At 48.5% G+C, this 11,677-nt stretch overlaps 1 protein-coding gene across 1 annotated transcript; it reads left to right on the top strand.

Moving 5' to 3' along the window:
- The first annotated feature begins 1,630 nt into the window (after positions 1-1,630).
- LOC147442644 (uncharacterized) lies at positions 1,631-3,478 on the top strand. The gene is made up of 3 exons (XM_086529403.1): positions 1,631-1,960; positions 2,069-2,188; positions 2,342-3,478. The coding sequence occupies exons 1-3, from the start codon at positions 1,631-1,633 to the stop codon at positions 3,476-3,478; spliced, it is 1,587 nt and encodes a 528-aa protein (XP_086385529.1).
- Positions 3,479-11,677: the final 8,199 nt, after the last annotated feature.

Below are 11,677 nucleotides of genomic sequence, written 5' to 3'. Positions count from 1 at the left end.
TATTAAATGCATCTCATACAATGTGCATGGGTTATGTAACCTGGACAAATGGCGGCTGACCTGGCACTATGTACATACATGTAGGGCAGACATAGTTGTATTGCAAGAGCACAATCAGCACGAGTTTGCTGGTCAATGTTCCTATTTCGCCGGATATTGGATTGCATATGCTGGCTTGCAAGATTTCTCTGGTATATTGATGATGATTCGACATGAGCTTCAGCCTGTTATGTTATACAACGATCCGCTTGGTCGGTGGATGGTTGTACAGTGTTTGTTGAATGGTCGAGTTTATGAATTTGGAGGTACATATGCATATACGGCCTCTGGGAAAAGAGCTACTTTGTGGTGAGAAATCTCGTCTCACCCATGGACATCGAATGCATTTTTGAGTGGAGATTTCAATAATACTCCCGATTTACTTGACAGCACCACACGACATTCGCATATGTTGCTTACGGAGAAGCGTAACTGGGATCTTCTAGTTGCCTTTGCTCAAATGATTGATATATGGCGTTCTTTGTATCCCGATGCCTCTGGTTTTACCTTTCAGCATGCTGCTCATTCCTCTTACAGAGCACGTTTAGATCATTGGTATTTGCTTAATGGGCAACAATGTGAAGAATTTGTACGTGACATGAGGATAGATTATGCTCTGCAGTTATCGGATCATTATCCTCTTTTGCTATCGTTGTCTTTTGGACAGTCTCTTTGTGATCGGCCTCTTCACAGGAAACGTTTGTTGCATGTTAATAATGCCTATCTTACTCATGAAGCTTTTCGTCACATCGTTGCTGATATTATTCCCCTGCCGTTGGCTCAAATGCATATTGATTTGGATGCTGCTTGGTATCGTTTTGTCATGAGAGTACAAACTGTGATTTCTAACTATGGTACGCAGCATATGCAGCGTATTCGAGAGACTGTCGGTGATGCAAAACAGGTTAGTCAACGATTACATCAGCTGGCTGATTTTCACCCATTGTCTGGCTCTGAGATGAAGGAGTTATGTGAAGCTCAAGTGTGTATTCAACAAAATGATAAGAGGAAGCTTGCTAAGTGGCAGACGCGTGCCCGACAACAGGCCTTTATGGATAAAGTTTGTGCTTCGAAGGAATTTTTTAAGCAGTTGCATCATTCGAGAGTCTCGCAGTCGATTAAACGTGTTATGCTTCCCTCGGGTGCTTGGACTTCTTCGAAGCAAGAACTGGCTGAGGTTATGGTTTCACATTACCGTACGGTGTTTGCTGCCCCATCTCAGCCTTCTTCGGCAGCTTGTCTAGCGCGTGAATTGTTGCTTTCTTATGTTCGTCCGATCCTGTCTTCGCAGGAGGCACAATGCCTTGAATATCCTTTCTCTGTCGCCGAATTGCATGGTGCCTTGCTTGCATTGGGCCGGTGGAAATCTCCTAGTTGGGACGGACTTACTGTGGAATTTTTCCTCTCGTTTTGGGATGACCTTAAACAACCCCTGATCTTCATGATAAATGTGGCATGGGAAAAACAGAATCTGCCAATTTCATGGAAAGAGGGCTTACTTAAGTTTTTGCCCAAGCAAGCGCTTTGCGAGCAGTTCTCTCATTGACGGCCCATAACTTTGATGCCGGTGATATACAAGATTTTGGCTAAAATGTTGGTCCATCACATCAAGGACCATTTGTTTACAGGGCTTCATCAGGCTCAGTATGGTTTCATTCCTCGTCGTCAAATCATGGACAATTTGGCCAATCTTATGATTGGCATGGAATATGCTAAGTATACGCAACAAGATGTGCTCGTCATGCAAGTTGATATTGAAAAGGCCTTTGACACTGTGCATTGGGACTTCATTGCTGCCACAATGAGATGTCTAGGATTTGGTCCTAAGTTGGCAAATGTGGTTTATTTCTTGTATGATTGTAGTACGTCTTCGGGCATCCTAGACAGGGAATTGACAGAATTGTGGTCCCTTGGTTGTTCGGTTAGGCAAGGTTGCCCTATTAGTGCTTAGCTGTATGCAATTGCTTCTCATCCTTTGTTGATGTATCTTGATCACTTGACCTCTGCGCAGTGTCTTCATGGTTTGCAGCTACCTTTGGGTCAAACTTTTATTGGGCAGGCTTATGCAGATGACTTGCTAGTTATGCCCCGCAATCAGGTAAATGATGTTCAAGAGATTATGAACACTTTGGAATTGTTTGCGCTTGCGGTTGGTCTAAAAGTCAATTTTCGTAAATCAAAGCTTCTGCCGCTTCGTTCTTGTGATTGGCATGCTCTGTTGTGGCCAGGAGAGATTGTTCTTCCAAATGTAATCACTAGGCATTTGGGTTATCCAATTGGATGGAATGTTACTCACACGCAGAAAGTGGATTGGGTTATGAATCGCCTGAATGTTAGACTGCATTACTGGAAGCTTTCTACCTGGCCGCTACATGTTCACCTACGAATTGTTCAGAGTATCCTTGTGGCATATGTTCAGTTCTTTTTGCCATTGTTGCATTGGCCCCGTCATTGTCTTGACTCTCTCATGTCAGCCATTTTGTCTCATTTGTGGCGAACGCATGCTCGCAAAAAAGGGTTGCGCTTGATATCGATGGCAAAACTATGTACATCAAAGCGCTTTGGTGGTTTGAATATATTGGACCTGCGTAGGCATGTCATTGCTAGGAAGGCTATGATTTTGCCTACACTTGTGCAACAATCTCAGCCTTGGACTCTTATGTTTGCACACTTGACTCAGCATGTGGCTACATCTTCACTTGGTCACTGGCAATCATCCATGTTGGAGGTAGTATTTGGTAAGATGGATGCTTGTATTCCTGGATGCCCTCTTTCTTCCACCTTGCTTTCTGCATGGAAACATGTTACGATTTATCTTTCCTGGAATGCTCGGAGGGAAGGAAACTCGCTTCGTGCGAAGAGTCTTCATTGGAGTCGGGCTTTTTCTCTTACTTTGGTTGACCGCTCGCCTCGCCAGGCGTATTTTCTCTCCTGCCGTGGCATTCGAGTGGTTGAGGATGTGGTGGATGCAGATGGTTTCACTTTCAAGTTTCCATTTACCGCTCGCCGCTTTGGATTGGGCATGCACTATCGCCAGATTTGGAGAGAATTACAACAAATGTTGTCAGGTTTCTTGCCGGTTTCACCTTTGGCAGATGGTGATCGCATGTCTGACTGGAAGCTTGGGGAAATGCCATTTCGAGATATTTATGCTGGCCGGGCATATGCTCTTCTGCTGCCTCGTCCTTGGATTGCTGATCATTGCAATGCTATTTGGCACATGCATAAATCAGATATTTGGTGGCGCAGTATTATATCTGCACTATGGGAAAGTCGTTTGCCGTTGAAAGAGCGTTTGTTTCTTTGGTGGTGTTTACTTGGTGTGATCCCAGTGGGTACCTTTCTTCGGATGCGCCATATCCGCTCTTCATCATGTGTCCGTTGCTTATCTGCCGATGAGGATGTCTGTCACCTCTTGTGGGATTGCTGTGTCACTTGAGAATTCCTTCGTCGGGTTTCTACGTGTATACGGCTACGTTTTCCCACGACGGTCTTCCATAAGCGATTTTGGATTTTCGTTATCTTCTGGCCGGCGTTGCAATGCTCTGCAGCCTTCTTCATGTGGCTCAGGTTTTGGGCATATTGGAGCCTGTGGCGGCAGTGTAATGGCTATATGTTCCATCACATTCATACAGATCCACTACCTTTCTTCAAGATTTTCCTTCGGCAGTCTTTGAGGTTTTCCTTGGAAGTTGGTGATATCACAGCAGAGACACATCAGCTTTCTTATGAATGTTTTTAGCTATTCTATACCGCCGAACAGTGTTGTGTTCCTTTCCTTGTACATCTTTTTGGTGGGTTTTCCTCTCTTTGAGGTTTCCCACAGATAGCTAAATCAAATTGATTTACAAAAAAAAAAAGTGTGTCTCGATTACCCAAGTTTTTGCTCACTGTTTGAGGCCGCCTCCTGCTGCACGCTCTACAAATCTCCCAGCGCTCGTTTCTTCTCACGGTACTGCAATCCCATGTTTCTTCTCACGGTGCTGCAATCCCGTGTGTGCAAGTCACTGAGTGTGTGTGTGTGTGCACCATCACCATCACAAGCTACGAGCTCCCGATAGTGGTCGAATTTTTGAGCTTGCAAGCCAATTGCTTGCATCCCATTCAATTGTTTGCATGTCTATTTGTTTCCTGCTACGGGTTCCACTGCCCACAGCCTGAGTGTGTGTGTGTGTGCGCATGCCTTGTATACGGTGCCCTTACTCTCCTGCTTCTCTCGAAAACCCAAGGGCACTCTCCCCTAATGCTCGACTCCAATGCTACAAGCCTTCAACTGGCTTTATACGAGCTGCTTAGATCCGGTTCTATCTCAATTCCCCCAATGCTTCAACTTGCCTTGGATTGCCTTGCAAGCTGCCCTCGCTATGTATTCGGTTGATGCTGCTGCTAGTGGAGAGCCCACCCCGTGGTGTCGATCTGTTGACTTTTGCCACCTTGGGCTTCCAGTGCCTTCTTTTACAGGCTGACTGTGCAAAGCTTTAGATTCACACACAATCTAATGATACCAATTAATGAGCTTCCTCATGGGGGGTTCTCGCACTTCTACGAATTTGAGCTTCAATCCAAGCTCCACTCAAGCTTCCATGGCCGCTTACTTCGCAACCACCGTCTCTGTCAGATCCTTTCTCTTGAATCCAGATCTACACCTTGAGTTCCATAGCCATGGAGCACACTTCTAGGCCATCCATTGGCTCAAATACCAATTGATGAGTGTTGCTGTGGAGTGTGCAAGAGAGGGATGCAAGAGAAGGGGGGAGAGAATTGATAAGCGCTACTGCGGAGTGTGCAAGAGAGGGATGCATTCAAGAGAAGGGGGGAGAGAATTGGGAAAGAAGATGATACACATCACAGTGGGTTAGTGGAGTGGAAGGTGAGAGTGGTCAACTCTCTCACTTTCTCTCCCTATATTGATTAGAAAGAAAATAGTGTAAAGGTGGTTTCCCACGGCCACCTGGCCTACACTCCAAACAGTCATGAATGTGCATGCTGCTCCAAATAAGTTTCTGATCAACAATAGGTCCCATAACACCTAGTGTGCATGTATTCAGCAATACGAAATCCAAGTTGCCATCATATCCATAATCATACTTGCCAATGCTTATGGCTAATGTTATGCTCATGGGAAACGGGAAAAAAGTAAAATAATTTCCACATGAAAACCATGCTAACATATTTGGACCATAATAGAATGTGAAAACACATCACATCTAGGTACCAAATGAACTACTTCACTAACAAAACGTAACTATGCTACATGCATGTTTTTGAAGGCCCGCTCTTGCCCTCGCTCATCCCACTCGTGCACACTTTGCACCCCCCCCCCCCCCCCCCAACCAACCCCCAGTGCGCTGCCTTGCCCTGCTCTGTCTGCCTTCCCGCTGCCTACGTTCTGCCCAGTGTGCAGCAGTTTCAGTGCCCTGCAAACCCGCCCTAGCCCGCCTTGTTGCAGCACCTCAGCACCTCAGCCCGTCCGCCTGTCCGTCCCAACCTCAACCCACCACGCTTTAGCCAACGCCCGTCTCTGCTTCGCGCTCCCAGTCCCTCCGCATCGCTACTCCCTCCCCCTCCCCCCGGGTCTTTCTCGGTTGAAATCGTCCGTACTCTCGGCATTCTCGACGTGCTCGGCATGTAGAGAACCACCTCTCGTCATCATCTTTTCCTCCTTTTCCACGGCAGCAGACACTAATGCAGGCTCATGCTCAACCTTAGAGGGACTCTTAGGAAGCCCCCTTGCCCGACCCCGTTGAGCCCACCATTTGACTTGCTCTCTCACCGACAGAGAAAGCGAGCCTAGCCGCAAAGGTGGAATGCTTTCAGGTGACTTCTGCCATTTGTAAGATTTTCGGCACCAGACCCAGCAGAGGAGAGCTGTGTGATCTTCTCCAGGCCTGCCTTCTTGTAGAGGTGGGCAAGATCTTGGATGTTCAATTCCTCGGACGTGGCTACTATCGGATAGAGTTTGAGACTTCTGAGATGGCGTCCAAGGTCATCGCGATGAGTCCCTTGGCCATCCGAGCAGTCCGTGCCCACTTTCAACAGTGGAGGCATGGTTTTGATCCAGCTACAGATGTTCTGGTAGAGGAGGCAAACCTTCCCATCTCTGTCTGCTTTCCTAGCCGGTTTGAGAAGGGAGTACCTACCACTTTTGTCCAGGATAGGCTCAGAGATTGGGACTGTCCTGGAGACACCTCGCACGGCAGCCTTGGTAGCTGCCAAGGTGACTGGCATCCCCTCAGTACGTAGTCTGGTTAGGAACACCCACACACTCCTGAAGATCATCCTACTTCCTTGAGTGAGTGGAGGTTGGTTTCGACAGAGCGTGGAGTATTCGGGCCTCCCGAATCAGTGTTTAATTTGTCAACAGATGGGCCATCTTGCAAAGGCCTGTCCATGTAGGAGACCCCGACCTACACAATAGGCCCAGCCCCAACCCTCAAGGACTGGCCAACAGTAGTAGACAGAGTCAAAGAGTACGTAGGTAGAGCCACCCTCCGAGCCGAGGGCTTAAGCGAAGGAGGGATGGTAGCAGGTTTGTGGTCGATGTCGGTAGGGGCCACCGCACTAGCCTAGCACTCAGAGTGGTCCCCAGGTTCTTGCCCACCAGTATAGTGGGTTCCCACAGGGAACCGATTTGACCCTCTTCAGCAAGACGAGGTCCCTGCTCTAGCCTCCACCTCAGCCTCACCCTCGACAGCCCCTCCTCCCCCCCGAGTTTCCCCCCTCTTCTGCCCACCCCCTCCACCTCCTCCCTCTACCTTTCTAGCTCGCCCTCCTCCCTCTACCGCTCCCCCTCGTCCCCCTTCTCCCTCGTCCCCCATGCTCCCTCATCTCCTCCTGCTCCAGCCTCGCTGCCGACCCAGGGGGATCTCTTGGCAGCACTGTTGCCATGAGTCGTTTGGAGAGAGAGGGACAACCTTTCTTGGGACCCCCTCTTATGGTGCATACGTCCCCCTTTGTAGAAGTTCCTTGTAGTTTGACAAGCTTCGACATTCGTTGTCATTGGGATTTCTTTGTCTACGACTTTATACGGTTTCTCAGGGACCCCTCACAAGAGCTTGAGGTAGCCTGCGTCAGAGTTAATGTTCTATTCCTTGCAGCTAGGGGGATAGAGGCCTTAGAATCATTGGTTGGCTTTTCTTTCCCCTATGCAGTCGGGACGAGGCTGAGTGGTCTCTAGACTCAGTGTTGGAGTGGTTGTAGACACAGTCCCTAGAGCTCTCTCACCACATGGGAAATCTAGGGGTTTCAAACTTTCTTTAGACTCTGTGGTCATTGGCCAAGTTTTCTATGGTGATACCTCTAGACGCGACAGGATGTAGACACATTGTGGTTCACTTCTTTGCTGACACGTAGAGTCGGCCATGTTATGTACACATACATGAGGACTCCTGGATAGAGGAGGTTTCTTTTTGCACCACTCATTCTACTTAGGCTTGGGCCAGACACTCCTTGCAATCACGCCTATCTCGAGGATGCTCGGATGCTGATTACTCCCCATCCAAGCCTGCTGCCTCGAAGATAGCACGATTAGTTGCTACGGCAGCATCAGTTCTTTCTCACTCCCCATGAGATTGTCTCATGGAACGTGTAGGGATTAAGTGGGTCCCAGTTTCAGCGTCAGAGAGGCTGACTGCATCAGGAGCTTCATGCCTTGTGGCGGGAGAGATTGACCTTCTTATGCTACAGGAGAATCACCTGTGTGAGAGCTGCATTAGATGTTGTGGTTGGATTTTGCGTGGAGGATATGAGACTTTTTGGTCAGCTGCATTTGGACCTAGAGGCATCCAAGGTAGGGTATGTATGACTATTGTGGATTCTTTGCAGTAGGCCATTGTGGGCAGAGGGATTATTGTGCCAGACAGGACTCGATGGATCACTATGCAGTTTCAAGGTTGCCTTGTGGGTTTCTTGAACATCTATGCGCCCAATATGGCGAGTGCACGTGCAGAGTTTTGATCTCAGATTGTTCAGTTTCTTCCACAAGCAGAGCAATGGTGCATTGGGGGTGACTTCAACATGTTGGAGAAACCCTCTAGCAGGATTGGAGGTATCCATACTACCGTGCATGGAGTTGAGTTGGCAACTTGGGAGAGGTTTTGTATGACTGCGGGTTTCGGATGTGTGGGCAACATTCTAGCTTTGTGAGGCCCCCAGACAGCAGAGTGGGGCCCCCCAGACAACCTGTCCTTCTCTTGTTGGGACAACAGAGTGGGTGAAGTAAATCTATCTCGGATAGATCGCTTCTACACTAGTGACCACTTCTGTGACTTGGGTGGGACAATTGGCATTCTGGCTGGGACTTTCTTTTTGGACAATGCATCAGTGATCCTCACAGTGACAGATAGGCAGAGGGGGGGGGAGCACGATGTTGCGCATCCCTGAGCGGGTCTTTCTAGACTCTGCACTTAGAGTTGTGGCTCTTAAAACAGAGATCTTAGACATGCAGGTTTCTCATGATGACAGAGTGACCTCAGGACTTGCTCAGCTTAGACGACTCTTTCTTTAGGAGTCCTTGGATCGCTTGGCTGTAGCAAGAGAGAAGGAGCAACGTCTCTAGCGGGGCATTGCTTCCTTGCAGAGGATGTAGGAGTAGAATTCAGACAGTCCTTGGTTGGAGGAATAGTTGCAGTAGGCTCGCCAAGAGCTTGTTAGCATAGAGGAGAGGTGCCATGAGTTTTCTTTCCATCGTCATGCATCTCAGTGGACCCAGGTGGGTGACAGAGTGACAGGCGCTTTTTTTGAGGTAGTGAGGCCCCGGCATACGCATGCTGAGCTCAGTCAGCTGAGGAGGCCCGACGAGTCAGTTTCTTCAGAGCCGGATGACATGCGTGCAGTTGCTACTGACTTTTACCATGATCTATTGTATACAGAGCCTCAGTCAGAGCGTCAAGATGCATGCAGAGACTAGGTGTGGACTCAAATGCCTTGTCTTGTGACTGAGGAGATGTGCCATAGGCTTGAGGTGCCTCTTCAGCTAGAGGAGCTACACGCGGTTCTTAGAGCACTACCCCGTTGTAGCTATCTAGGTGAGGATGGTTTGACTCCCAGCTGTTTCTTGAAGTGCTTGGCTCAGATCTCTATAGCACTTTTTAGCACATCCTGCACATAGAGATGCCTGACAGCATGAGTGAGGGCCTGATCTACCTCATTCCCAAGGAGGGTGGATCCTTGGATGAGATTCGATAGTGGCGACACATCACCATCCTCAACTCATCCTACAAATTTCTTGCTAAGGCTTTGAGTTTGAGGATTCAGCCGCTTCTTGAGAGAATTATACATGGGACACAAACAGGTTTTGTCAAGGAGCGTAGTATCCTTGACAACATCTTTACTTTTTGGGAGGCTTCTGCCCTCATGCGGCTCCGTGGTGAGAATCTAGTGATACTTCTTCTTGACTTTTAGAAGTCCTACAATAGAGTTGACTGGGACTTTTTGGAGGGCACTATATGCATGATGGGCTTCTCAGATGCTTCGATTAAAGGTGTGTCATCTCTGTACTGGTGGGCACACAGTCAGGTACTTTTGCCAAGAGGTAGAGGTGATTGTTTCATGATCACACGATCCGTCAGATAGGGCTGCCGTCTTGCCCCCTTCCTCTTCATGTTCTATGCTGAGGCAATGAGCAGGTTTTTGGTTTCACAACAGGTTGGTTTACATGGCTTAGTGCTCCCTATTCGGGGAGATGAGCTACCGGATGCTGAATTTACAGTTGAGTCATCCTTATACTTGGATGGCCAGGAGGCCAACCTTCACATTTGTGAGCAAGCTCTTGAGACCTTTTGTTGTCCATTAGGCACATTGATCAACTAGAGAAAGACAATGGCTTCCTTGATTGGTAGAGCTCCTACGTCGGATTGGATGCTAGGTGTGGGTTTCAGATGGATTCTCCCAGGGACAGCAGTTCAATACTTGGGCTGTCAGGCTTTCTTCGACCTATCTCCTGAGCAACATATTTCTCCCCTCCTCCTATCCACCAGGAGAAAGTTGTTGCATTGGGGCTCTACATGACTTTCTGTGGGGCTGGCAGAGTTGTAGGGGCCAACCAGGTTTTGTTATCTACTATGTGGTACATCACTTCTTGTTGGATCTTTTCAAGTTCTTGCATCAGTTAGGTCAAGCGGCTGATCAGGAACTTCTTGGTCAGGGCGTGACACTCAGATAGCCCAGGCCAAAGTGGCATGGAAGGTCATCATTCTTCCTTGTTCTCAGGGAGGGTTGGGGATCATAGACCCATCACAACAGAGTAGAGCTCTTCTAGGGAAGTTTATCCTCAGAGGACTTCTTCAGGAGAGAAGCCCTGGAAGGAGTACTTACTTCAGTGGCTTAGTACTAGAGTGCCTCAGGTTGGAGGCTCCTGGCGACCTTCGACCAGATGGATTTTGACATAGATGCGTAGAGTTGGCTTGAGCAAGAGACTGGAGGACCACTTTTTTGTGAGTTTTCTCCGATTCTGGGAGCACCTACGGAGAGGCCTGGAGCATCGTGAGCCTACTTGCACGGAATAACGCCTAAGATAGCCCCTTGTTTGGAACACCATGGTCAGCACTCAGAGAGGCTAGTTGGTTGGTAGTAGGCCTCATGTTTCCTGGGGCCCCATGGTAGAGGGTCCAACACGTACTTTAGGTGACTAGCTACAGTCCTCAGGTTTTTCAGAGGAGCTTTAGAGCATCCAGCTACAAGGCATGAGAGGGGTGCAAAGCATGTGTCTGGACATCTCAGAGGTAGTACCAGCTGAGTGGCTCACATCTCTTGAGTCAGAAATGCCCAGATGGATGGGGTCCTTCTCATCTCAATTCGGGCTTTCTCAGAGACTGTACCCTCCCTGTTTTTTGAGCTACAGGGTGGGGGTTGCTTACACCGAGTTTCAGTAGAGGCCCCACAGGTGGCAGAGTGCTGTTTTTTAGAGGATCCGAGTGGTGGTCATCTGCAGGAGGACTTGTGTCATAGATCCTGACCCATCAACTCTTGAGACTTGCCACTAGAGGCTATGGGATTGGGAGAGCTGTCCACTGGCATGAGTGTAGTGGGATCCTGGAGAGTGGTTTTGGAGGGACCCTTTCTCCTCAGCCAACCATCCAGGTGTCCCTTTCTTTCAGTACACTGTTCGATTGGGACGTCACATATTGGCAGTACAATGGAGAGAGGCTCGTCCTACTGCAACACCTCATTTACAGGAGCAGGGTCTCACAACTGAGGTCTTGTTAGCTTTTTGGTTAGAATTTTTGGGACTCCAAACAACCGAGGCGAGTCACTTTGTTCCAATGGCTGGTTGCACACGGAGCCATAGCAGTTGGGAGTTGGCTTGTACATAGTGGTGTCTCGGCAGCATGTGCAGCTTGCACCATCTTGTGGAGAGTCAGCGCCACTATCTTTGGGACTGTCCTTTGTCACAACACATTTGGCTTCGTGTTCTTTGGCTGATGCCAGCTCTTTCCACAACTCGCCAGTACACTTGGGGGGCAGCGGCTTGGTCCACTCTCACGAGCCCGGCACTTCAGTTTGAGCTAGTAGATATTTCTCCAACTTCATCCCAGAGAAGAAGATTTTCAAACAAATAGTTATCTACTAAGTCCTCCCAACCAATACCTGATGTGGCATTTCAAGAAGTAGAGATGGAGTAGATGTTAGACGTGTTCTT

Source organism: Adiantum capillus-veneris, chromosome 14 (assembly GCF_014529385.1).
Source record: "Adiantum capillus-veneris isolate H3 chromosome 14, ASM1452938v2, whole genome shotgun sequence".
Classification (NCBI taxonomy): domain Eukaryota; kingdom Viridiplantae; phylum Streptophyta; class Polypodiopsida; order Polypodiales; family Pteridaceae; genus Adiantum; species Adiantum capillus-veneris.
Note: the sequence above shows the minus strand (reverse complement) of the source record. Positions and strands in the feature narration are given on the sequence as shown.

Excerpts from the sequence above, each read along its gene's own strand:
- LOC147442644 (XM_086529403.1), top strand. The coding sequence starts at position 1,631 with ATGTTGGTCCATCACATCAAGGACCATTTGTTTACAGGGCTTCATCAG. Across the intron at positions 1,961-2,068 it reads TGTGGTCCCTTGGTTGTTCG|CTACCTTTGGGTCAAACTTT; the intron begins GTTAGGCAAGGT and ends CATGGTTTGCAG. Across the intron at positions 2,189-2,341 it reads TGGAATTGTTTGCGCTTGCG|AAAGTGGATTGGGTTATGAA; the intron begins GTTGGTCTAAAA and ends ACTCACACGCAG.